The following is a 26,763-nucleotide window of genomic DNA, read 5'->3' on the forward strand; positions in this document are numbered from 1 at the left end:
CTCTAATAAAGGAAGAATTCTAGTTTCCTGCAGATGGCACTGTAATTTTACTTCTGTTCACACAAACACGTCACAACACCTGGAATTCACCCTCCTATCAAGTACGTGTGCCCCAGATTCACTTACGTGAAAATGTCTAACAATATAACTGCACAAGCTGGCTATTGTGGAGATACAGAATTGGGAAGAACACACCCTGAGAGAGGAAACTCATAATCAGTTAATGGTTTTGTGTTTAAGGTACTGCTTTTTAAAAACCTCTTCCTAACGGACCTGGATGGACAGTCTATAGATAAACTAAAGTTAAAATTAATCAAGTGATTAGAAAAGACCCTAAACAGACCCACTTTGCTATGGCTTCAATTCTCTTGTCTACAACGTTCGTATTATTTAAGTAAAATCTAAATCAAATGGGTGATTTAATCAGTGAGTATTTATTGCATATACATTATTCTCGGCGTGACTGAAATTGTAATTTAACTGAGTGTCCTGCCCAAGGAAAGTAGGTGTCCCTTCCCCCGGGATCACATCCTACCTGTCTGAAGATTTGTAAGGCACCTTTGGTTGAAGTAGATTCTGTGTGCCCAGTGTTTTGGGGTCTCCCTGAGTCATGTTGAACAACTTTAATTTCTCAAAGCAAATCTGAATCTCACATCTAAATAATTGAACATCTTGCTGACTGAGCATTTTCTACAAGCTGTGTTCCCACCAAGCGCCCAGGGAGACACACAGCCAGTCAGCCAGCCGCCCACTGGTGCCTGCCATGCTAAGTGAGACAAACAGGGCAGTTACTCAAACAATATTAAATATTAACACTGACATTTTCCACAGGCTGTATCTGTCATCTTGAATCCCTTCAGTGTGTGTGAGCTCCAGAAATGTCATCTGTTTGCAAAGCCACATGCTACTAGATCACAGTTTCCTTTGAAAATGCTACCAAGCCACAGAGAGGAGGGAAGCACCCTCTCCTCTTCAGATGGCTCTGGAGACCAATAGTTTTATTTGACCAATTCCTAATAGAAGCAGCTCTCATTAACTCAGTGCCTACCACGTTCCAGATTCTTTTCACTTACTGATTCATTTTAACTCACAACAACCCTATAAAGGCAGGTAATGTGATTTCCATCTGCTAGGGAAGGAAAATGAGGCATGGGAAGTTTAAGTAACGGTCTGAAGACACACTATTAAGTAACTGACAAATCTGAAGTTCAACGTCACCTCCGAGGTCTATGCCCTTTCTATTGCGTCACACTACCATCACTTTTAGATCAAACTTGGAATTTAAAAAAAGGGAGGAGAATTTGCCAGATAATAATGCAATTCCTCTAGTAATAAAAATAAATGTTGGCTGAATTTGCAAACTAGTCAAATGTCTCAGCGGATTCTAAGTATTCTATGCAAGTTTGGGTGTTGCCCGTCGGTTTCTCCTTGACACGGGGCTCCGTGGTCTCCCTCTGGTCTGGCTGGGGTCTCAGGCCTGTGGCCCCAAATTACTGAATTCTTCTTTTCCCTGATCATTGTTGGCCAGTTTCCCAATTGCAGGCAGCACAAGTGACATCTTGTCTGGGTAAGTCTTTGCGGTGGGGCTGTCCTGGTGAAGGTGTAACAGCATCCCTGGCCTCTACCCACCAAATACCAGTGGCACCCTCTCCCCCTGCTGTGACAATCAAAATGTCTCCAGCCGTTGCCAAATGTCCTCTGGGGGCAAAATTGCCCCAGTTGAGAAGAGCTGGGTTAAAAAGGCCCTCTGCAGGTTTTGTTGGGGATTCCATCCTTGACTGGCTTATTCCTTTCCCCATCCTGCTTCCCCACTTCCTTACGGGTCTCTCCTGGGAGCATGTCCCCAGTAAGTTGTGTGCAGGAAATCCTCATCTCGGGGTCTACTTCCGGGGACCCAATCCAGGATGTACACTTGTTGCAAACAGAAAGCAAGCCCGTGAGAGAATGGATGGCTGCAGGCAAGCCACTGAACTTCTCTGGGTATCAGTTGAACCATCTGTAAAAGGAAGGTCATTTTCAGTTCTAATACTTTGTGATCTATAAAGATGGACCTTGGGGGTGGTCTTGCTGTCTCCCGAATTTGCTGCCGGGGAAACAGAAGACTGAAGCCCCTAAGGGCAGGCGTAAAGAAATACATGTGGGCTAAGTGACTGCACTAGCAGTCGAAGACAACAGAGACTCAAATTTACATGGAGTAGGTTGAGAACTGGATTTGAGGCTATTCCGTGTAAGCTGCACAACTGCATTTAACGGGGGAGGATTGTGTAACCCCCTTTACAGCTAAACAGAAATGGGAAGTACAGGAACCCACCTGTGGGCTGACGTTTGCTGCAAAGAGGGAGAACACAGCCCCTGGCAAACTGTGGGCTGTCTCAGTAAGAGGGGCTAGAAAGGGCTTCTAGGATTTGGGCCTGTGTTCGTTGATCGGGGGCTGGTTCAAGGAAGTGGGCTTCACTCAGGACTGGCTGTGTCTTGGAGCAGCGGCAACGTGTGATTAGGTATTTTCGTAGTTAGTGTCTACGAGGGGACACAGTGGTTCGAGGCGAATGCTGTGATGGGAAGAGCAGGGGTCCCCCACATTCACCAGGACAGGGGGATGCCTGGTGCTTTTGTGCTTTGCACAGTGTTTGTTTTGTCTGTGTTCAGACATGATGGTGGAGGGGCCTTTCTCCTGTCTCTTTCCCTGTCAGTCCCACAGTCGGACGGGGAGCTCTGTAAAGGTGCCCATGTAACAGGAAAACACCGTGCCTACTGCTGCGTGCCAGGCCTGCTCTTGGGTCAGGGGCTGCCTCCCTCTTTCTCAAAACCTTACACGAGGCTCTCACTTTTGAGAAATGAAGATTGACCAGCAGATGGTGGAGGAATTTGGAAGGACGAAGTACGGTGAAAAAAAAAAAATTTAACTTGGGTGGCACATTTCGAATGTACATTGGGCCCAGGATTATGAATCGTTATAGTACATTTCGTGGATTGGTGTTAAACATAATTGAACAACCGGAAAGATTTTGATCTGACAGTTGTGATTGTGTGAGCCCATTGGGGCCTAGAAAGCCACCAGGGTGATGTTTCTTTTGCTCATTGTCCATCCAAGAAACACACACACACACACACACACACACACACACACACCCCTCCCAGGAGGGAAAAAAATGAAAAGAAAATGAAAAATGGTGTCACTTGGCTTTGTCTTTAATGCTCTGTCTCCTGTGGAGAGATTAGGTCTCACCTTGAATCCCTTTGTAATTTCCTGCTGACAAGAGACTTATTTCCTGCTGCCACCAGGGCAGGAGTGATGGTGTCCCTTGCTGTGTAGGACGTTCTGGGCCATGGGTTTATTCAGAGGAACCCTGCCTGCATGGCTTTTGATCTGAGGATACCCCGAGACTCACCTCCATCATGAAACATTTCCTAATTTCAGAATAAAATTTAAATGTGCTAATAAATAAACTTGTCAAGATGTGCAACCTGAGGCCAGTGAAACCCGAAATGAGATAATGAGATAATAAAGCACTGGCTCAGGCTGGATTTCATCCCTGGTTATGACCTGGAAGCTTCTAGAGAAAAGGTAAAATATCTGAGGGACTGGGCTTTACCTCGTCATAACCTACTCCCAGTGGAATGGCCAAAATTGTGAAGGTTCTTATAAAAAATGAGGCGCCTAATGATTGGAACCTGAAATCTTTAAAGTTGGGCTTCCTGAAACTGGTGGAGATAAAATCTGCTTCTTTATCCTACAATGAAAGGCTAGGGGGTCAGGTAAGTAAAGACAATGCTCTGAGAGCACAATAATTACAGTGGTAGTTTCAGAATCAATTCAAAATCTACGCAGTGGGAACTAATAACACTGGGTGTGCCGGAAAGGTGCGTTTCCCTGCGTTCGGTGGGTCTGGGGCAAAGGAGGGCTGCTCTTAGCCTTGGCAGTGGTTTTGCCTCTGCTCCTCTTCTGCAGCGCTTGTCCCCACACTGTCATGGATTTGCCCCTGGCCTTGCCGGGCTCTGGGTCCCACGCCGTCTGCGCTGTGCATGTTGCCCAGTTTGTATCTGGATAGATGTGACTTATCCCGTGATGGGCCTTTCTCTCCAGCCATCCTGTGGGTTCCATTTAAACACAGGGGCTCTGCCAGTCAGAACTGGGTTCAAATTCTGGTTCCCCCACTTGCTAGAAGTGTGACCTCGGGAAACAGTGCTTTAGTCCCCTGGTCTCCACAGCGAGAGCAGCGGGGTGTTTGCTAATATGGGGGCTGTGAGGGTCAAATGAGACGGCGCCTTGAAAGCCTTACTTAGCACAGTGCCTGGAACATGACAAACACACAAGGACTGTCCGCTTTTTTCACGTATGTAAGGATCACTTTAAGAATTCAGAAACCCCGCTGGGGAACAAGTCGCTGCCCTTGCCTCTGTAGACTTCACTGTTTCCTGCCCACATGTCATGACTGCCGCAGTTCAGCCTTTCCTCATATTTGCCGGGCTAAATCCTACCAGGCCTTCAGGATCCATTATAAATACATATATTTTTATCCCATGACACTTCCTGATTGCTCCCCATCCCTCCTGTCCTCAGTCTATCCCATCCCAACCCACGATACCACCAGGAAACCCAAGATTCATCTTGGAGCCTTCTCCTTGTTTTCACACCTTGTATCCAACCCAACGGCAAGTCCTGTTGTCTTTACCTACAAAATATATTTTTGTATCCGACCATTCTACTGCTAACACTTTATTTCAAGCAACCATCATCTCTCGCTTCAACTACTGGAATAGCCCTCTAACTATGTCATTTCGTTTACTTCGGTCCCACTCGGAAATGTAAATATGTTCATGTCACTCCCTTGTTCAAAGCCCTTCAACAGCTTTCTGCAAACGTCTATACAAAATTGTCACCATGGCTTAAGAAACCCTGTGTGACTTGGCTCCTGGCTCCCTTACGGCCCTTTCCTTGCTCATTTCTCCAGTCGCCCCAAATATACTTGTTTCTGCCCCAGGGCCTTCACACTTGCCATTTCCTTGCCTGGAAGACTGAGAGAGCGCAAGCTTGGGAGAACAGTCAAGTCTTCCTTGTGCCATGAGTCCAGGCACATGGTAAACTACAAGGCCAGAGGGCCCAAGGGACTGAGGTGGCAGAGATGGGGGGCGGGGGGACTTCTGTCCAGATTGGGATTTGATAAGAACAGGGTTTCCTCCCAGCCAAGCTGGCTTGCAGACAGGCTGTCTGGAACCTGGTGGGATACCTCACATCGCCAGCAGAGGCCAGCAAGAAACAGAGGATGCCATGAAAGCACGCCTGGAATTCAGGCCCCACATTGAGGAGAAAGAACCCTGAATTCGAGTATAACTCTGAATTGACCAAATTTACCAGAAAGTGACAGGATTACGTTTTCTGCTACTAGGTAGAAATAAAGCTTTGCTATACTTCTTGCACACGTGACTCTGTGGCCAATACAGATTCAAACGTCTGCACCCAAATGTTTATATTTTCTGGGTCACAGTGACAGGGCTGCTCATGTTGCCCTCAGGCAGGACGGTGGAGGGGCCGCCCTGGCTGCCCAGTCACTTCTCGTCCGTCCTTGCTTGCTCCTTCCCTCCGTCCCTGACACATGCCTCTGTGGGTCATGGGTTTTCTGAGGATGACATCACCTCTTCAGTTTTGGGGAAAGGCAGGTGGGATAGGACCTAATTTTTTTGCCAGCTCCGGAAAGCCCGCCATGCTGACCACGTCCACTGTCTTTGTGGCGGGCTCTAGTCCACGTCAAATAATGAAAATGAACCTTCCCCATTACCGAAGGCATTTCAAATGGAAGCCCTGTCACAAACATTACTGAGAGACATATGAGGGCATCGTGCCCTGGCCTGTCGTGTGTGTAACTCCTTCGAGGGGTGGAGAAGGCCCATCACATTCTGGCAATTTCATTCAAGGTGCTAGGTGGCCCATGGACCCAGTTTCAATCTGTGGAGTGTGTGTGTGGGGGGCCCCTATCTCCCCCCACACCACCAACAGGCAATTCTCAGACACGAGCTGGGTGTCCTACAATTCAACTCAATTCTCACACTATCTACTTGGAGACAACATCAGACCCCACAGGCGAAGGGCTCAGTCCCACAAGACTGCCCCCCACCTTCAGACACCAGTCACAAGTGCAGGTTGTCACCTGTGCTTCTGACCAACCGCTATAGACTGGAGATCCCAAAAACCCCCTCCTTGGGTTTGATTAATTTGCTAGAGTGGCTCACAAACTCAGAGAAACAGGGAATTTGCTAGATCATCAGTTCATAATGAAAGGACATGTCTCAGGAACAGCGAGGCGGAGGAGACGCACAGGACAAGGTCTGGGGAAAGGGTGTGGAGCTTTCTTGCCATCTCCAAGCTCCCCACTCTCCCCACATCTTCACGTGTTCAACCCAGAAGCTCTCCGAACCCCGTCCTTTTGGGTTTTATGGAGGCTTCACCACAGAGACATAACTCATTCAACCACCCGCCCCTACCCATCCCCGGGAAGTGGAGGGGTGGGAGTGAAAGGTCCCACCCACCCATCATGTGCTTGGTTCCCCCGGCAAACAGCCCCCTTCCTTAGGTGCTTTCCAAAAGTCACCTCTTCACATAAACCCAGTTGTGGTGGAAAGGCGTTTATTATGAGTAACAAGACACCGATCTCACCTTTATGAGACTGAAGCCATTTCAGGAACTGAGGACCAGAAACCAAATGTTAGGTTGGTGCAAAAGTAACTGTGGTTTTTGCAATTATTTTTAACCTTTTAAACCACAGTTATGTTTGCACCAACCTACCGTGTTTCCCTGAAAATAAGACCTAGTGGACAATCAGCTCTAATGCGTTTTTTGGAGCAAAAATTAATATAAGACCTGGTATTATATTACACAAGACCGGGTCTTATATTAAAATAAGACCAGGTATTATATTAAATTATATTAAAGACTGGGCCTTGTATTATATTAAAATTAAGTCCAGGTCTTATATTAATTTTTGCTCCAAAAGACGCATTAGAGCTGACTGTTCGGCTAGGTCTTATTTTCGGGGAAGCACAGTAAAAGCAACAGATGCTCCCATCCTCTTATCGCTCAGGAAATTAGATGTGAGCCGGGAATGGTGGGCAAAGACTGAATAACTGAGAAACATATATTTGGTCAAATATATATTTCTTATAAATTGCAGTATCCAGGTGTTTGCCCATAAGGGAGTCGAGGGTTAGTCCTTTCTCTCGCTAACCTGCCCACTGGGGACTTCGGAGAAACCAGTGTTTCTGTCCCAAAGACATTGTTTAGTTTGTGTGGGACTCACATTTCCCCCAGTGAGGAATCTTGACCTTCCCTCCAGGGGCCCTTCGTCCTGCCCCAGAACGAAAGCGAGTCTGAAGGCTGCAATTCCTGTGCCACCCTGGGAGAGGTACCGTTTCTAGCAGGTATTCAGGCAGCGTCTGAAACGAGCACCACAAACAACATTTGAGGACAAGATCAGAATGACATGAAAGCAGAATTACATGGCTAGTCTATCGAGAGAAACTTCTCTCTCCATATTTATTTTTTCAATAGCATTTTGATAAAAAGGATAATGTGGCCATGCAGGGTCCTAACTGGACCTCAAGTGGAGCCCCTGCGCTTCGTTCGCAGCCAGGACGGGGCTGTCTGGTGGCCGTACACGCCCCTAGCAAGCGATTTGGGACAAGACAGCTTTGAGTGACAGGTCCATAAACCTGTAAAATGAGGCTCGGTCACAAATATGTCATCTTTTCTATTTCTGCTTGGTACTAATTTTGTAGCCTGTCACTGCAGAGTTGTAGAGCCGGAAGTGATTTGGAGTATCTTGCAGAGCCGGGAGTTGGGGTACAGGAGGTCACAGGCGCCTGCGCAGGAACCCAGGCGCCCGACCCTCCGCCTGGGAACTTTCTGACCCACCGGAGGCCGTTTCTCACAGCACTTGATCCACATCAACCGAATATACAGCCCGCCCCTCCCCCCCCTCGCTGCCCCCCTCCCCCACAACCTTGCACCCTGCCTTCCCTGGGTTTTCAGAAACCCATGAAAAGCTTCCCGACGCCTTTAGCCGCTCAAGATGCACAGAAACCTAAAGAAAAAATTCTAACCCGTCCCTCTCTTGTGCTGGGCTTTTCTGTTGGCCCGGCTGTGTTGCCCTTGAGAAGTGGCATTCTGGAGACGCGAGCACGAATTAGGGCTGAGGGGGTTCGCGCTCACCTTTCAGAAGGAGACCTCCCTCAAGGATGGACGGGAGCCTTCCACAGACGTGATTAAAAGCACATTCTGGGTCCTTCCTGTCCCCGAGGAGGCCGCCTGACCCCTGCTCCAGGCGTCTGCAAGCACCGGCTCCTGCGGAAGCCTCCCCAGGCTGGGCGGGCCTTGGGCTGGGGAAGACTGAGCACCGGGGAAGCAGCACCACCTGGGACCCTCCCCTCACGTGAGAGGCGTGAGGCAGGTGTTGGCGCTCGCGGCTCATTTCTGAGCGGGACTCTGGGCAGGGCCGCCTGGAAGACGCTGGCCTAAGCCATTCAAGGGGGTCCTGGAGAACTCTCTAGAACTAGGATGCCCTGGTGCCTGTCATGGGAACCGGATTTGTGGACTGAGAAACACACTTTGCTGTCCAAGAATATGTTTCTCTAGAAAACAGTTACTAGCCCGTGGTATTCCTCCACAACGGGGACCCGCAAGGAAATATTTTGTATTGTGGCAAAATATATATAACCCAAAAAGGTGCCATGTTAACCATATTTTAAGTGCACAACTCAGTGTCGGTAAGACCAGTCACATTGTACAGTGACCATCGCCACCACATAAAAAACGTGATCACCCCAAGCAGAAACTGCACCCTAAGCAGTAACTCCCATTCTTGCCCCTCCCCCAGTTCCTGGGAACCTCTAGTCTACTTTGTGGCTCAATGCTTCTGCCTGTTCTCGGTATTTCACATCATGGAATCGTGCAAGATTTGTCCTTTTGTGCTTGACTTACTTAGCATAAGGTTTTCGAGGTTCACCCACGATTAAGGAAAGATTTTAAATAAACATCCAGTGGTCATAGGAAATTCTGATACCATAATAATTTGGAAGACTATTCTTGAGAGCTGCCCTGATGATAACTGACATTTACGGCGCACGGACTATGGGCCAGGCACTGTGATGGGAGGGGTAGGCACATCGTTTTTAAAATCCTTTCAAGAACAACACATTGTTATCAATTTCATGTTTTCAGTGAGGAAATTGAAGAGTTAGTGAGAGTAAGCTAAACCAGTAAAAGGGTTGAGTCAGTCAGTCAGCTGGCTCTGGGTTCAAGTTCTTCCTTCCTAAACTACCCTGCCTATCCGATTATTCTTTCCTTGTTCTCTTTCCTCATTGCACCTGTCTGAACCTTTACATTAGCACCTACTAGGACAGAGTCCCAAGGGTTAGGGTTACTCGTGTGTATGTCCCATCTGCCTGCGAGGATGAGTTTTAGGGAGAAGAGACTCTATCGCTCATTTCTATCTGCACGGCCCAGGACTGTGTTTGGTGCCTCGGAGGTGTTTGTAGAACTGACTGGAGCATCTTAGCATGAATGCCACAGGGTTAGACTTGGTACAGAGAACACTCCTCTGGCTCTAATGTATTTAATCAAGGTTTTCTAAACCACAAAGCAACTTGGCTTGTTTCCTGGGAATCACCCCACTTACTATACCATCACCAGTTTCGGTGCCCCTTCCCCCCCCCCCCCCCCCCAGAGGATTTAGGGAGAAAAATTAGAGCCACAGAGGCTTGTTGCCACAATACTGGTTCCCGACTGTGGTTGCTGTTAATAGTTTTTTCTTCTAGCTTTTAAGGATAGACTTGACTAGGAGTCCAAGCAGATATGATTTAAAACACATTTTTCATATGTATGTCTTGCCCTGAAACCAGAGTAGAGCTGCAAAAACGCCGACCTGCTCCTGGGAAGCATGGTTAATAGATTAAATGCTGGCTGTGCCGGTGTTTTCATGAGGATATTAGGGAATTGCACTACACACACCCACACAAAGAATCATGAGTGACAGGCAAAACCACGGGGGCGAGATGCAGGGAAGGGGAGTGAGAGTCTATGGAAGGCCATCATTTACCTCTGAGTCCTGCGCGTAATGGCCTCCTAGGCTATGGAATAAGTTGTGCAGAAAGCACAAAGAGGTGGGAGTAAAAGAGAGGGTGGGAACAATTTATGACATGTGTCTTATTCAAGACAGGGACACAGATGTTATTCAAAAATGGTTCCATCGATTCACTGGCGTGCCTGGTGTTTGGGATAAATACCTCTTAAGACCTTCTCCCAAGGAACTGTTCAAAATACGCCATTTGCTCTCTTTTCCTGATCCAGGTTGGTGTAAAGAGGGTGGAGAAGTTTAGTATCATGTGTTGAGAATTGAAACCCAGGAACCCATATGAACTATACAGCCACTTCTGCGACTATTTCCCAAACAAAATTTTGATTCCAGTGGTTGCATCTCCCTCCAGAGTCTGTCCCCTGGTTAACAGCTCTGTAGGTCAAGTTCGACCTAACACAGTCTCTTCCTCTTGAGGATCCTGTTAGCCTCTTGGCCCTGCCCTACTCTTCTGCATTTAGGTAAGTCAGAGCTGCTGCCTAATCCCCACTCAGATATTGGTCAGTGATTAAAATACTTGGCTGATGATAGATTTGCAGGTAAGGGCATTTTCATGTATTCGGAGAAGCTGGAAGAATAAAAATCCTCTAAGACTCAAAAGAAATAGGAGTTTTGGCTTCTTGGCAAACGTACGGGTGTGAAATTCTCAGGTGGGACAGCTTGCCTGGGGATCTCTGAGACAGACCAGGTAAGACTCAGAGGGTGGAGTCTATGACTGTGGCAACCACAAACGGAACTGGTTTTAAATCTTTGGTCATCAGGTAGACTGGAAAGAAAACAAATTATATAGTCCAGCTTGGTAATGGGGCGTCTAAGGATATGAAAAAAAGGCTGTGGTCCTAAAGATTTGGTAAGAAATTGTCAGGGAAAGAAGTGGAACAAGGGCATTCCAGACAGAGGTGACCATTAGATGGCAAAGGGCGTGGAGTGGGGATGTGTGTGTGTGTGTGAGTGTGTGTGTGTGTGTGTGCGTGCACTACATGTGCTGGTCGTGTTGGGTGTAGGTACTGGGAAATATTAATGTGTGCCTGTGGAGCAGAGTGGAACAGATGAGGGGTTGGGAGATTGGGAGGGCAGAAGATAAACCTAAAAATTAGAACAGGCTGTTTAGCAATACCACACATGTTGAGAATTTAAATATTTGATCAAGCAAGAAAGCCAATAGTTGTAAATCACCCCCTTGCTTAAGAATCTGTCATGGCTTCTTGCCCACAGGATAATTAGCAGTCTGGCTTTAATGTAAGTCTCCCCGCCTTTACTTCCCTCCGCACTTTCTTGCTGAGCTCCACCCAACGACCGACCAACGACCCTTGCTCCCACCTAGCCGCTTTATCCTTAGGTTCTAGAACACATCCTACTCATTACATGAGACTTTCAATGATGAAAATGCCTTTCTATTCAGACCTTATCCAGCCCCAGGAACCTCCCCTGCTGGGTTTTCCCCAGGGAGTCCATCTCACACTGACACATCCCTTTTCTGAAATCAGGCAGGCATTCTCAAAGACAGCTGGTGGGAGTGTGAATTGGTGCAAATTGAAAAAAAAAAAAAATGATCAAGAGCCTCAGAAACAATCATATTCCCCCAGGGAGTCCTCAAAGGACTAACAACATCTGAAAAGCTATTTACCTTCATTAGCAATCAATGAAATGCAAATTAAAGCAAATTAGATTAATATTCAGATAGTATTTCCCACCTCATAATTTGGCAGAAACAGAAAAATGCTAATGCTCGCAGTTGATTAGGGTATAAAAAGTGTAAACTGGTAAAATCTTTGGGAGGACCCTCTGGCAACATGAATCAAATAAATATACTCGTATATACCAGTTGTTGGGGCATCCTACTTCTAGGCTTTTATCGTAAAGTAATGATGGATACACAAAATATCTATTTATAAGTATGTGCTTTGCAGCAATATTTCAATAGGGAAAATTCAGATGCTACCTAAATGTCCAACAATAAAGTAAAAGAGCAAAATAGGTAGATAATAAAGTAAGAGTGGGTGTAGCCGGAACACCATGCAGCCATTAGAATGATGAAAACTAATTAGTGGTATGGAATGTGACGATGTTTTATTGTTCGTTGACCAAACACTGGTCAAGAAAGAGTATGTGTGCTTGTGACTCCTGAAGGCTGAATTGTGTTCCCCAAAACAATACATTAAAGTTCTAACTCCTGGTACCTATGAATGTGACCTGATTTGGAAATGAGATCATTGTAGATGAAATCAGTTAAGATGAGGTCATCCTGGGGCAGAGTGAGCCTAACCCAATATGGCTGGTGTCCTTAGAAGAAAAAAGAGACACAGACGGAGAACAAGGCCGTGTGAAGACGGATGTGAAGACAGAGGCAGACGTTAGAGTTATGCATGCAGCCACAAGCTGAGGAAAGCCTGAGGCTACCAGAAAGCCTGGGGAAGAGGAACCAAGGATTTGACTCTCGGGCCTATAGAGAGAGCAGGGCCCAGCCGACACCTTGATTTCAAACTTCTAGCCCCCAGAACAGTGAGAGAACACTTTTCTGTTGTTTTAACTCATCTGAGTTTGCCGTAATTTGTTGCAGCGGCCCTAGGAAACGAATGCACCCATATGTCAGATATTATTGTAGACAAGTGTCATTGCCACTGGCCACGATTCAATGATTTCTGGGTTCCCAGTTGGCTGAGGACACAGCCAGTCATGCCTGCCCCAGCTCACAGATTTGTATTGAGACTGGTTTCCACTGTGGCCTGGATCCACCTCCCGGCCAACGTCAGGACATGGGTGGTGTTCCGAATAGTTTCTATCCCTGCTCACTGTACCAGAGGATATGTCTTATCCTGATCTAATCTGGGGACGAGGGCAGTGACGTGCGTTGCTGTCAATTCCTAGTACCACTCCAGGACTTCCATGGGTTTGGAGGTCTGTAAGAGTCTCGTAAACGTGCTCTTGAACCTCAGGGTCTTCTGGGATGGGGTTGGTCATTGACCCACGGCTACTTCACCGCCATTTGTGTTAAAATAGTCAAGAGGCCCCACTGATCATCGTCCCAGCAGTATCCTGCACTCATTGAACTTACCCGGCTCACTTTGCTCACGCGTCATTATCTTTCCAGGCTGCCTTTCATCACTTGCCTTCCTGGGAGAGAATTCCCTTGAATCTGCTTATGCTAGTTAATAAAGATTTTCCCACTGAATGCTGCTCCCCATTAAAAGCGAATTCAGCTTGCCCCATGATACCCAGACCAGCTCCGTCTCCAGGACGCCCCTAAAGCCCTTCTGTCTTGTGTCGTTGCCCTTGTGTGCTAATGGCCTGAGATGTTTTGCACCCCCAAATGTTGGGGCCCCCATACTGGGATTTGATGAATAGTAGTCTCACCTGCAGAGCTCGCTGGTGGTAGCTCCTCTCTGCCTTTTTAGAGTTGGTCTCACAGGCGACAGCTGCTTTCTCAAGAGACACCCCTTGGAGCTTCTGCCAGTGATTAATTACGTCTAGAGATGGTCAGTGCAGCAAACCACATGTATCCAGGAAACTCGTCACGTGACCCAATGGCTGCTGTTGGTTCCTTTTCCTCAATTGTTCCAGAAAATAGTTGTCTTCTTGAGAAGCATCAATATGGACTTCCCCTCAAAACAATCACTTAATACAGTGCATGCATCAAGACAAGTGAGTTTGATTCAGAAGTCAGCTATCTGCTTTGCTCTCTTGGCTGGTTGCATGTTTTTAAGGATGATTCACGTTGAGTCATTTTTTTTCCCCATATGTCCTGGACTTATATTTTATAACACCAGATGCGGATACCAATTAAATGTTAGAGTTCGCTCCTGCAGTGCTTAAACTGGAATTCGTAATGACAGCTCTGGCCGTAATCAATACATCTGCTACACTTATAATGATTTAACGTGAACGCCATGGTTACTGCTTGGAATAAAAGCCAATGAGCTCCATAAATTTTATTTAGAGGAGTTCTAACTTAATCCCCCCGTGCTATATTACAGAAGCTTCCTGTATTTTTGACAATGCCCAAGGCAGGCTTCCAGCAAGTCCGTGATTTAACCAGGAACCTTTTCTTTACAATGTAGTAAAAATAGGCGATACCTGCCCTCCAGCCCTGTGTCAGAAATATCGCTTCTGCAGAAGCCTGTGCCCGTTCCACTCAATAATAGTGAAAAGTAATCCCTTCACAACGGATGTCTGTTATTACATCCATGACTCAGAAGTCAAGCTATGAGCGAAGTCCTCTGTGGCCAGTCCAGATCCGGGATAGCAGATGGCGTTTCCCGCCCACCGTGAGCTCATTTCCCCAGAAGCGGTCACTGTGACCCACTGGCAAGAAGAAAGAAGCTCCTGAGGAGCTTGAGGCAGGGCGGAGGCCTGCTCCAGAGCCGCGACCCCACAGTTGACAGTGCACGGTGGGTCCCCCACGCTTGCCCTCAAACAACCTCTCTGATGAGGCTGCCCCAGCGTGTTTCTCCCTTGAGTGTAGCAGCCTGTTGCTTGAGGCGAGAATAAGGAGGAGAGGAACCTCAGGACTAGGGAAGAGGCCTGAACCGCTGGTGTATTTTCCCTTCATCCACTGGGACTCAGGTATCCTCTGAGGGCTAACAGCGATCCCCACGGGGCTGGGCCAGGGAGGAGAGTGGGCAGTGATCTGTGACGGCCGATGCAGACTGGGCAAGAGGGCACAGGGCAGGGCCCTTCCCCTTGGGCACCTGCACCCTCACCTCCCTCGGTTTCTCACAGGCCCTTACACTTTTCTCTTATTTCTGCAGCATTTTGAGGTTGCATGAAGGGAGGGAGCCCCCAGGCTCGGCGGTTTTTCCATTCTGTTATTGTTTGCTTGGGATGGTATGATTTTGGCCGAGTATTGACATGCCTGGAAAGAGAAGACTAAATGATTTGCCTCTGAACTCAAACATAAACGTTCCAAGCAATGCTGCTTTCCACCCTGAGGTGACTTGGAAGAGCCCTCCGTGATGGTTCTGGTACCCAGGCTCTGGTGCCCAGGTCTTTGGTCAAACACGATTCCGCATGTGGCTATGGGGGACAGATGTGATTAACATTTACAGTCAGTTGACTTTCAGTAAAGCAGATTACCCTCCGTAACGTGGGTGGGCCTCATCTGATCAGTTGAAGGCCTTCAGAGCAAGAACTGAGGGTTCCTGGGAAAAACAGGAATTCTACCTCAGGTCTGTAACACAAGCCCTGCCTGAGTTTCCAACCTGCCAGCCTGACCTATGGAATTTTGACTTCCCAGCTATCATCACAATCAATGGGCCATTTCCCTTGAAATCAATTTCTCTCATTCTCACATTCTCTCTCTTTTCCCTTCTCTGCCCCTCCACCTCCCCCCAAAAAAACCTTTCAAGTTGTGTTTGAGTCTCTCTAGCTCTGAATTTGGTCAGAACACGTGGTCACCTGTGAGAAGTGAAGACATCATTTGTCAGTCTGCTGGGTGGTGTTTTCTCCCCACTCCTCCCAGACACACTATCCTCTCAGTGTCTAAAGCTTCAAGCTCATTGCCACCTCAAGGCCTTTGTACCAGTTATTCTCTCATCTCGACTATTTCATCTTTGCAAGGCTCATTCCTCTTCAGCGCTCAGCTTCACCACCCCTCTGTGAGAAGCCCAGTCTTGCTGTCATGTCACCCTGTTAAAATTAAAATTAATTTCCTGCCTAGAAATGACGTTTTCTTGCATATTATTTATTTACCTATTACCTTTCTCCTTCCACTAGAACCTAAGTTTCATGAGAGCAGGGCTGTGTCTGCCTGTTTTGTTCTCTGGTGAAGCCCGCGAGTCCAGAATAATGCCACGGGCCTGGGAGGTACTCCATAAATATTCATTCCATTGATTCCCTAAGCTTGATTTCCCTTTAAAATCCAGTGGTGGGGTAATTACTGAAATAATCTCAGTCATTTTGAGAAGATAACCACATGTTGGTTTTGTTTTGCTTGCAACAGTGCTTACTAGCTGCCCTATAGTTTTCCCCTCATTTGTTCTAAATGTGCCTTTTTTCTGGCTTTCAAAGGCTGCTCTCCTGGCCCGGATATGCCAGGTCTGAGGGAGCACGCTCAGGTCTTCCCTCATCTCCTTCATGACTGAAAAGCTTACCCTGTGTCCCATTTCAGCTATTGCCTTCTTAGAGTTAAGAACTTTATCTTCCACCTTTCTATTTGTGCACACAAAATAAATCCATCATTTTCATCATCCTGGCCTTTTTCATCTCTGTCACATCTTAATTTACATTTTATAATTTGAATTTCTATTTTCAGGAGAAATGACTTCCTCATGCTTCAATTCAGGGGACTTAACAAAGTGTTTGCTTTGTCCCCATGGTGAAGACGTGGCACGCGTTTCCTTGCCCTGTCCTAAGAGATGTCACTTACCACATATCCCGAGGACAGAAGACGAGGAATGGGAAGATTATCAGAAAGAAATGCTTGCCTTCTCTTCCCGGTGAAACGGCTTTGAGCTGTGGCCCGCTGCAGGCAGGTTGAGAGTGTTTGTGGAGGGACGAAGGGTGCTGGTAGAAAGGAACCTTTGGGCACAGGGATCACTTAGGCCAGGTGTCACTGAAGTCTGGCTTTTCAGAGTGACCAAGTGCTGATGACGACTCATATAATCCTTGCTTTAAAGACTTAGCTTTCATACTGAGGTTCATTGGGGACGGCACACACCCTTTCTCAAAAAATAGTAATACAATAATTTCCTCTTTTCTGTGTCCTGGGAAGTCCATTCCACCATGTTATCACCGACCAAGGGTCAAACGAGATATATGTGCCTCAATGTGCCTCTCACCCTGCAATGCCCCCTTCTACATCCCTGCCCTTCCACCCCCCTTCACTGGACAAACATCACCTTATGCAAAGTAAGGTCACTGTCCAGGAACTTCCCGAGGTCACATCCACACAGTTTGTGGTTTGTGGGAGGTGGGACAGGGAGAGGACGTAAGCACGTGCAGCTCTAACGCTCTTGGTGCAGACGACAAACCCTGAACTTGCTGGCTTACCCTTGAAAATTGGTTTGTTAGGAACTTTTAGAAGTGGCAGTTTTCTGTTCTCAAAGAGCTTTATGACATTCCCCCTGCACCTGTTGGATCATATTCGCAAGCAGAATCACAACCAAGAACCTAAGGCATAATGCTTTCTAAATGCGATGGCTACCCACCAGTCTTGGGGTGGCGGACCGGCAGAGGGGTCGGGCTTTCCCCTGGAATTAACACTTATTTGGTGTACATTTAAATGCTTCACTGGGAACTGATGAAAAGAAATGGCTTCCCAACGCTGATGGAAGGCCAGAAAGTGGGAGTCATAACTGAGGGCTACAAAGACGCCTTAATGAGTACATTTAGAAAGAGTCACACCTCCAGACACATTTAGAACCCTGTTACCTAGTTCACTGGCATGGATCCACTTGTCCACTATCCAGTGTTACTCCCGCTTTCCAAATGAAGGTTCACAATATACTCTGGACGTCACTGAAGACTAACCACATTTTATCAAGCTGTGTGTAAATTAACCCAAATACGGAGCCAATATCCATTAAGTGACTTTAAGAAAAATAGGAGTGGGCAGGAGTCTGTGGCCAGAGATGGTTACCAATGGACGCACCCTTATAATACCTGCCTTTGAGGAGTAACTATATCTTCACAGCTTTTGCAAAGATTATATTCCCAAGACATGGATACTTCAGGGCTTGGACCTTTCTTTGCCAAAGGTTGCAAATTGCTTCTAAGAGGACCAAGTAGAACAAAACACAAAGAATCGCTTTTAGGATAATTAAAACTATTTTGGTTTTTTTATTTTTATCAATCTGGTTTCTAATATAATTTTAGTTAAATGAAAGACATTCACAAAGAATAGTAGGCATACATACATAATTTCCTTCTTTCATTCTAGATTACATGCTGTTGCTTTTAGAGAGTGAAATTTTGTGTTATTTCCCAGGGATGGAACCCTGATTGACTTTACAGAAAGAATATTTAGCCCAACTTCTCACAACTCTAACCTCTGCAGTCACCATGCTCACTGAAGAAATGAAAAACCCGCCAAAGCAAAGCTTAGATTCAGTAATACTGAGAACTGCATCTTGGCCTTTTTGAGAAGAGCCTCCATGTTTTCATGGCCATTTCAGAACCCAGCATTCACTGTAAATAAACCGAGGCGTGGAAATGGTGCAGACCATCTAAGTCGACCTGTTCTTAAAGCACGTTTTCATCTGGAAAACAAACTTGTCAATGCACGTTAGACATCTACCTGTGTGCCCTTATATCTTTATCACCTTCTGCCAGTCTTTGTCCAACAGGAGATAATCAGCTTTACAACATGGTTTCCCTATTTCACTGACAATGGGTTTTACATACCGCTTGTATCCAAAAAAACAAAACAAAACAAAAAAATGCTGCTGTGATAGAAACCTGCTCTGAAGTTACCAACGTGGTCATGCAGAGCCAGCAGGCTGTGCGGAAAAGTCCCTTTTGTGTGTGTTGTCTTAGTCCGGTCACAAAGACGGTAGGTATAAGCTACACCCAGTGGGAACTGAGGGCTTCTGTGCACACTGAGTTCTGATTTCCCTGGCCTTTGGCCGTGTGGTCTCTCTCAGTGCTGACAGGTTAGCTCCTGGGCAGTCTACCTGATGCATAATTTAGCCGTTGTACAGCAATGCCCCATAAGTCTCCGCGTTCTTGGACGTGGCCACATTGTCTCTTCTGATGTGACAACCACAAGCTAGAAAGGAAGCCTTCTACTAGGCTCCACTGCCTTTGGCCCTTATATTTGGGTTTCAAAGTATTCTACGGGGAAGCATCAGTGTACCTCACAGTTACCTTATAAAACAGCTCTAAGTACGAGGCAAAGAAGGACAGAGAGAGGTTCAGCGACTTGACGAAGGTCACGTAACAAGACAGGGAGAGAAACAAAGGCTTAGGACTCTAGCAGCTGACTCTCAGGGTCCCCACTCCCCAAATGTCACTTAAAAATGATGCCCATAGTTTTTTTTAGCCCCCTTCAACTCCACTTGCTGTTAATAACTGTCCCCTATTTCCAGATCAGGTGCCTCTACTGGGACTGGCAAGTTAGGACCTCTATGGGGTGGGCTCACCGGAATTCATCTCGATAATTCGCTGCCTTTCTTTTTGAAAACTGCTTGACAGGAAGAGGAAAAGAAGAAGCTATGAGGAGGATCAACTCAGGTGCTAAACATCTGCAGGTGTGAGACACAAAGGGACCATTCAAATGCTTACACCGGAAGAGAAGGGCGAGGGAGACAGAGAACAGTGGGGGAACAGAAAAGAACCCATCCTATTATAGAAGGAAATACAAGTTTCTTCTTGACACTACACCGACACTAGGCTTTCACGCCCGGAAGCTGGTTGCTTTCCCTTCCGTGCTTTCTGGGGTCTGGCTCGTGTTTTTATGCCCAGATCAGCAGACCCTGAAGATCTCCTCTTTGGCTCCTGCCAGCACGTCTTCCTGTGCTCTGAACATGCTCCGGTTAGTAAAGGAAGCCGTTTATGAGGCAGGGCAACAGCAAATTTGCCACCAAAGGCACTCCAAACTCCTGTTCCCAGCTCTGCAATCAAAACTTCACGTAAGTCTCTCTCTCTTTTTTTTTTGAGCAGCTGGTTGAAAGCCAACAGCGTTTTATGTAGTAAGAAGGGTCAGAGAAGAGCTTAACAGCAGTGTCACGTCTCACCTCTGCAGCTAGCTTCCTGGCCGCTGGGGAGGATGTTCTTTTGGGAGCTCAGAATGGCACTGTCGGTACCTTTGTCCCAAGTCCCCACGCCTCGCTTCTCATAGGTGCCTGCTTTGTACACACAGGATGTCTCCTGCACAAGCAACCCTAAACCCGCCATCAGCTTTCCCTGGAACTTTAAAACAACCTCTCGTTTTAAAACACGGTTTTGTTTTTTGTTTTGTCTGTTCCTATCATGTAAACACGCTTCTGCTGGCCTATTTGTGCTTGATTGACAGAGCATCAGGAAATGAGATGTGAAGGGTTGGGGGGACTATGATTGACAAAGCAAGATGAGGCACTGAGCACGGGTCTTAACGTCATGGCCATCGAGGCTGTGCTGTCCTAAACCTTCAAGGGAGGGAGCTGGAAAAGAGTTGCTTTCTTTTCGTCACATAAACAAATTATTTACCATTGAGAATGTTCTAGATATGGCCTTCACAAGGTTTAAAATCTGCCTTTTCAATTTGACAGTACAGGAAAGAACCCCACATGGTGAAATAAACAGCCTTTGTTTTCAAGATGTCATGTGTAAAAGTTACAGTGTTCTGTATTTCATCATGTTACATACTTTTCATCTTTAATATGTTTTATGGAAGGGTGATCAAGCTCATTCTAAGTTAAGGGAGTTCATGACAGCGAGTGGGGTCAGCACCTTCTGTTCTGTTACCTTGACTTGAATGGGTTAAGTGAGCCAGTGTCCTTTGGGATGTGCCATGTGCCACCGGCAGCTCTGGGTAACATTTTCCCTACTCAAGAAATTGAGATCCTCCCGTAAGTTAGGCATCTCTCAAGTATCTTGAAAAGTATGTATACATTACCCAAACAAACTAGAATTTCCATTTTATTGAGACAGGCTATCAGAAAATAGCATCCATACCTTTTAAACCTCATCTGACTTAGCAGGAGAAGGAAAAAGGTGATCATATTTAATTCCTCAAAATGTGATTAGAGTCTAAAAACAATTTCTTTTACAGTATTTATTAAGAGCCTGAACTACAATGATCAGAAGTGGTAGTCATTCTAGAAATAACTTCTGTGCAATCTTTTAATAAACAACTGAAATTATTTTTTGGATGGTCCAATATGAGCTTTGTCCTAGTGGTGTACACACAACATCGATTATTTTTAGATAAAACTGAGGAGTTATTAGTTGGCATAAGTTGGTCGAGGTTCCTGATTAAACTGAGGTGTAATTGCCTCACGTCCATTCTCTGAGAAGCAACAATCAGGTACCAGGTCTGTGATGAACTTGAGGTTCACATGTATCTGCCGAAGAAGATCCCTGAATCACGGCAGCGTATCACTTTTGAATGGAACAAGACATGGAGGAGGTGACTTAAAACATGGCAGTGTTTTCCATATGATTCCAGAGTAATAGAAATAGTAACAGTAATCATCACGTGGCTTTATTGTGGTGTGTCCATTCAGAGTAGACTGTCTGCTAGGATTTTGTCACAGGGGCTTAAAACCCAGAGACTTAAAGCAAAATAAGAACAACCTAATTGATGCATTCACTAGAAAGTGTCCATACTCTTGCTACAACTATAAGAGACACGGAGCAAAGAAATCGTAACAGATGGTGCTTACACATACATATAATGTAACCCGCAGGTTGCACGTAAAGCAGAGGAAAAATCTTTTGTCACAGCTGCTAGTTAATCTTTTGTTACCACTGATATTACAGATATCGAAACGGTCTAAGACTACATACATCGATGACAAATAAAACCAACGACCTTGACATGGAGCTACTCGCCCTGGCTGTTAGAATTCTCCGTTGTGCTGCTTAGGTTGTTATCCAACCGGCGCCGTACCCTTCCTTCCTTCAACTGCTTCAGGCAGGAACTCTCAGAAAATTGGCGTAGATTGCGGTCTCTTTGAAAACTGGCAAATCACAGGTTCTCTTTGCCCCATTCTTTCCTTCTCCAACTTATAGGACACTAAAAGAAACATCATATGACCATGACCTAGTAACTACAATAGCCCATTAAAAGTTCACTATATGCAAAAGGAAGAGAACGCTGGAGGCCATATGTATGTGCATCCGCTTTTCTCAAGAAAAAATATCCACATCCTAAGGGCTCCTTAAAAATGTAGAAAACTTGCCCTGTTACCATGGGTTTTTAGAACACCTCTAAACACACACAAAATAAGACAGATAGTACCTACAAATTTCAACCATTGCTTAAACTCTAAAAGCATTTTTGTATTATTTTGTTTTGATACAGAAGGGGAAACTCAGCTATAAAGAAATATTAAAAAGTATTTTTTTTTTTTTTTTTGTGGTGATCAGTCTCAAGAATTTTCTGTTGCTTGCCTCCCCCAACTTGTGCTGATATTTTAAGGATGTGCTCAAGAGTATGAAGCAGGGTGCTTTTGTCCCTTTTCCTTCCCCCTCCCTACCCCATCGCCAAATCGCCACCCCTCAGATGAGCCATTCCTTCTTGCTTTCATCAATGGTCTCTGTGAAGTTGGGGTCATTGTTCATGATGGCAGCATCGGCACTTTCTGCTGACTCTGCTCCCTTCGCTTCATTGGTGTGGTAGGTGCCCTTGTGACGGAACATGTACCGAATGAGGAAGACCAAAGTGCAGAGAATGGTGAAAATCACCACGGCGATGACCCCTGCAGGAGACAGGAGAGGGGTTAGGGGCTCAACAAACCTCAGATGTCCCTCAAACACTTTTCTCTCTTGCTTCACCACGTTTCCCTCCAACACTACCCTCTCCCACATGAAACACAAAACTTCAAAACAGTGACAACAGCTACAAAAACTAGTAAAAGTAAAAGGAGAATCAGACAAGTCACAATTATACTTGGAGATTTCAACACTCTTCTCTCACTGATTGATAGAACAATTAAACAGAAAATCAGTAATAATTTAGAAGACCTCAGAAACAGTATTGCCACACTTGACCTAAGGAAATAATACTAATCCTACATACCTTTCTTCAAATAGAGCAGGAGGGAATACTACTAAACTCATTTTATGAGGCCAGTAGTATCCTAATACTAAAACCAGAGAAGTACATTACAAGAAAGAAAACTATTAAGCAATATTCCTCTTTAATAAAACTTTAGTAAATCAAATCCAGCAATATGTAAAAAAGACTATATTATGATGAAGTGGTGTTAATTCTAGGAATACAAGATTGGTTCAACATTAAAAAATAAAGCACTGCAGTTTAACCACATTAAGGAAATAAAGGCGAAAAACTATATGATCATCTCAATAGGTGCAGAAAAAGCATATGACAAACTTCAACACCATTTATCGTAATGCCTCTCAGGAAACTACCAATAGAAGGAAATTATCTCAACCTGACAAAGGGGACCTATGAGAAACCTACAGTTAATGGTGAAAGATTTAACACATTCCACCTAAAACAGGGAACAATGCAAGCATGTCAGCTCTCGACACTTTTATTCACATACTGGAAGTCCTAGCCAGTGCAATAAAACAAGAAAAAGAAATAAAAAGTGTGCAGATTGGGAAGAAGTAAAAAGCTTATTCTCAGATGACATGATGGTCTATGTAGAAAATTCTAAAGGATATATATAAAAACAGTTCCCAGAACAAACAGTAAATTTAGCAAGATCACAAAATACAAAGTCAACATATACAAATCAATTGTATTTTTATATACTAGCAAGAAACACTTGAAAATTAAACTAACAAAATAATACCATTTGTAATAGAATAAATTGAATACAGTTATTCAAGACTATGCTCCAAAACCTGTAAAACCTTTCTGAGAGAAATTGAAGAAGACCTGAACAGGTGGATGAATATACTATGTTTAAGATCAATATTGTTAAGATGTTCATTTATAGATCTAATGCAATCTCAATGAAAATCACAGCAAACTTTTTTTTTTTTGTACAAATTTGTGAGCTGATTCTAAATTTTATATGGCAATGCAAAGAACTCAGAACAGCAAAAATAATTTTGAAAAACAAACAAAAGAAGTAGAGAACTTATATAGCTTATTTCAAGACTTACTGCAAAGACACAATAAAATAAGCGTGGTATTGGCTAAGGAAAGATCTATAGATCAAAAGAACAGACTAGAGTCAAGAAAATAGACATACACATATATGGTCTATTGATTTTTGCCAAAAAGTGTGAAGGAAATTATTTTTTGGGAAAATATAGTCTTTTCAACAAGTGGTTTTGGAATAACTAGACATTCACTTGGAAAATGATGACTGACCTTTGTCTCACACTACATACAAAGATTAACTCAAAGTGGTTATAGACTTAATAAGAACTAAAGCTTTAAAACACAGGAGAGAATCTTCACAACCTTGGGGTAGGCAGAATTTTTAGATAGGATTAAAAAAAATCACACATTATGAAAAGTTTAGAAAAATTAAACTTTATCAAAGTTAACATCTCCTGCTTTTCAAAAAAAAAAAAAAAATGTTAGTAAGAAAATAGAAAGGCAAGTCACAGACTGGGAAAAAGTATCTAAAATACATATGTCTGACAAAGGACTTGTATCCAGAATATAAAAAGAACTTTAACAACTCAATAACAAGAAGTCAAACAATCCAATTAAAAGATGGGAACAATTTAGACAGACACTTCACAAAAGATTTACAAATGGCAGGATGCCCATGGAAAGATGCTCAACATCCTAGGCATCAGATAACGGCACATTAAAACCACATGAGATACCATGGCTCATCCACTAGAGTGGCTAAAATTAAGAAGGTTGACAATACCAAGTGCCGACGAAATTGTGGAGTACCATGATCTCTCGGATATTGATTACGGGAATATAAAATGATGCAACCATTTTGGAAAACAGTAGGGCAATTTCTTACAAAGTTAAATATCCCCTTTCTATTCACCCAGCAATCACACTCCTAGGAATTACCAAAGAGAAACAAAAACATGTTCATACAAGACTTGTACGAGAATATTCACAGCAGCTTTATTCAAAATAGCCCAAATCTGGAAACAAACCAAACATCTCTTGACAGGGGAGTAGATAAAACAAATTATAGTACATTCATACAATGGAATACAACTTGGCAAGAAAAATAAATGGACTATTGATACATGCAATAAAGTGGACAGATTCAAAAACGGTAGGTTGAGTGACAGAAGTAAGGCACACACTATGTGATCCCATCTATATGAAACTCTAAAAGAGGCTCAAGTAATCGATGTGAGAAGAAGCGGATCAGGGGCTGCCTTGGTTGGGAGTGGGTCAGGGGCAAGGATGGATTACAAAGGGGCAAAGGAGAGCTTTTTGTGGATGGATGTGTCCTTTATCTCCACTGTGGTGGTGATTATGGGTGTTTGAGTCTCCAAGGTGACTGTGGACACTGAGATAAGTGCATATTATACTTCAATGAAGCTGATCTTTAAAAAGCAAAAAAACAACGAAGATAAGGTTTATACCAGAACTTTGGACAATGTGACTTAAGCAGCATTCTGAATGTCTTCTAATTTTATAGTCATATATATTTCTTATAGGCGTCTACCTTCTTCATGTGGAGAAGAAACCTACTGGCCGGGCCAAGTTGACTGGCTGAGTTTAATGTCCTTGATATATTTACAGTATTGGCTATACTCAGAGAAAATAAACGCCTTTATGAAATAAGACGGATTCAACAGGCGGCAGGGTTATCAATACTGGTCCAACTACGAGAAACTGTCTAGTTATTTTGCAGGTGACCATGAGGAGAAGAAAAGACGAGGATATCTTAGCTACTCTGGCTTCCCAGTTTTCTGAAATCAGACTGGCACAGTCCTTCCCGTTTTGTAGTAAGCTATCCTGGACCATTTGGGGTGTGAGAGGATGAGAATAGAAAAGATAGGAGGGAATAGAGAAATGGCCTGGCTATTGCTACAGGCTACCTACTTGCATATTCAGATTCTGACTAGCTTACCACTATTATTATTATTATTTTTTTACAAGTCTGCATTAAAAAGTAGCCAGGTTACATTTACGACAGTTTCTCCATACCTATATTTGGCAATCTGAAGTCGTATTTAAATAGCAAAATGAATAAAGTAAAAATCTAGACAACTCTGTTTCTCCCTTGCTGCTTTCCACAGGTAAGTAGTCACATGAAAGCCTATTTACCACCTACCTCCAATGATAGCCGAGTTTCTGTTGACTCCATTTCTTATAGCTTGGCCTTGTCCTGGGTTATATGGAAAATCAGCACTGGCTGTAGAGAAAGAAGTGAAAAGTCAAGTATGAGAGTCAAGTGTTCCACTAATACCTATCTTTTCACATAACTCTTCTCACTTCCTGTTTTCCCCACTGAGATCTCCATTTCAGATGGAGCCACCTTGCTATTGGGTCCCATGAGACTCATGGCCACCTACCCCTGCCCTGCTGTTTTCTTTTGCATGAGGCCCAGAAAAGCACTGTACATGCTTTGGAGGAACGTGAGAGAATCAAAAACCACCTGAACGCCTGCTGCAATCCCACCGACCGACAAGCCTATGTATTACAATACGTTTCCTTAAGTTTGGCTGAAATCTGCTCCTATCCATTTGTATCCCATTCCTAACTGGTCATTGGATATACTTATAGATGAGCTTTTTATAGCTTACTGCATTAGTTTAAAAAGTAATCATTTCTTTACATTAATATTTCACATGGCTCTAATAAAACACTGGACATTTTGGGGGTGGCCGGATGGCTCAGTTGGTTAGAGCTTGAGCTCTCAACAACAAGGTTGTCAGTTCAATTCCCGCATGGGATGGTCGGCAGTGCCCCCTGCAACTAAAGATTGAAAATGGCGACTGGACTTGGAACTGAGCTGTGCCCTCCACAACCAGACTGAAGGACAACTACTTGGAGCTGATGGGCCCTGGAGAAACACTGTCCCCCAATATTCCCCAATTAAAAAAACATAATCATTAAAACAAAACCAAAAAGCACTGGACATTTCAAGAA

At 44.6% G+C, this 26,763-nt stretch overlaps 1 protein-coding gene across 1 annotated transcript in view; it reads right to left on the reverse strand.

Moving 5' to 3' along the window:
• Positions 1-17,869: 17,869 nt before the first annotated feature.
• Positions 17,870-26,763, reverse strand: part of CNTNAP2 (contactin associated protein 2) — a 1,494,727-nt gene continuing 1,485,833 nt past the window's right edge. The window contains exons 23-24 of the mRNA XM_088799852.1: positions 25,946-26,026; positions 17,870-22,462 (exon numbers count right to left, since the gene is read on the reverse strand). Of these exons, the coding sequence (XP_088655978.1) occupies positions 22,263-22,462; positions 25,946-26,026 (281 nt within the window). The 3' untranslated portion in view covers positions 17,870-22,262. The remainder of the gene's footprint in view (positions 22,463-25,945; positions 26,027-26,763) is intronic.

This window comes from Rhinolophus sinicus, chromosome 8 (genome assembly GCF_057876585.1).
Source record: "Rhinolophus sinicus isolate RSI-liver-muscle chromosome 8, RSI-T2T, whole genome shotgun sequence".
Taxonomy (NCBI): domain Eukaryota; kingdom Metazoa; phylum Chordata; class Mammalia; order Chiroptera; family Rhinolophidae; genus Rhinolophus; species Rhinolophus sinicus.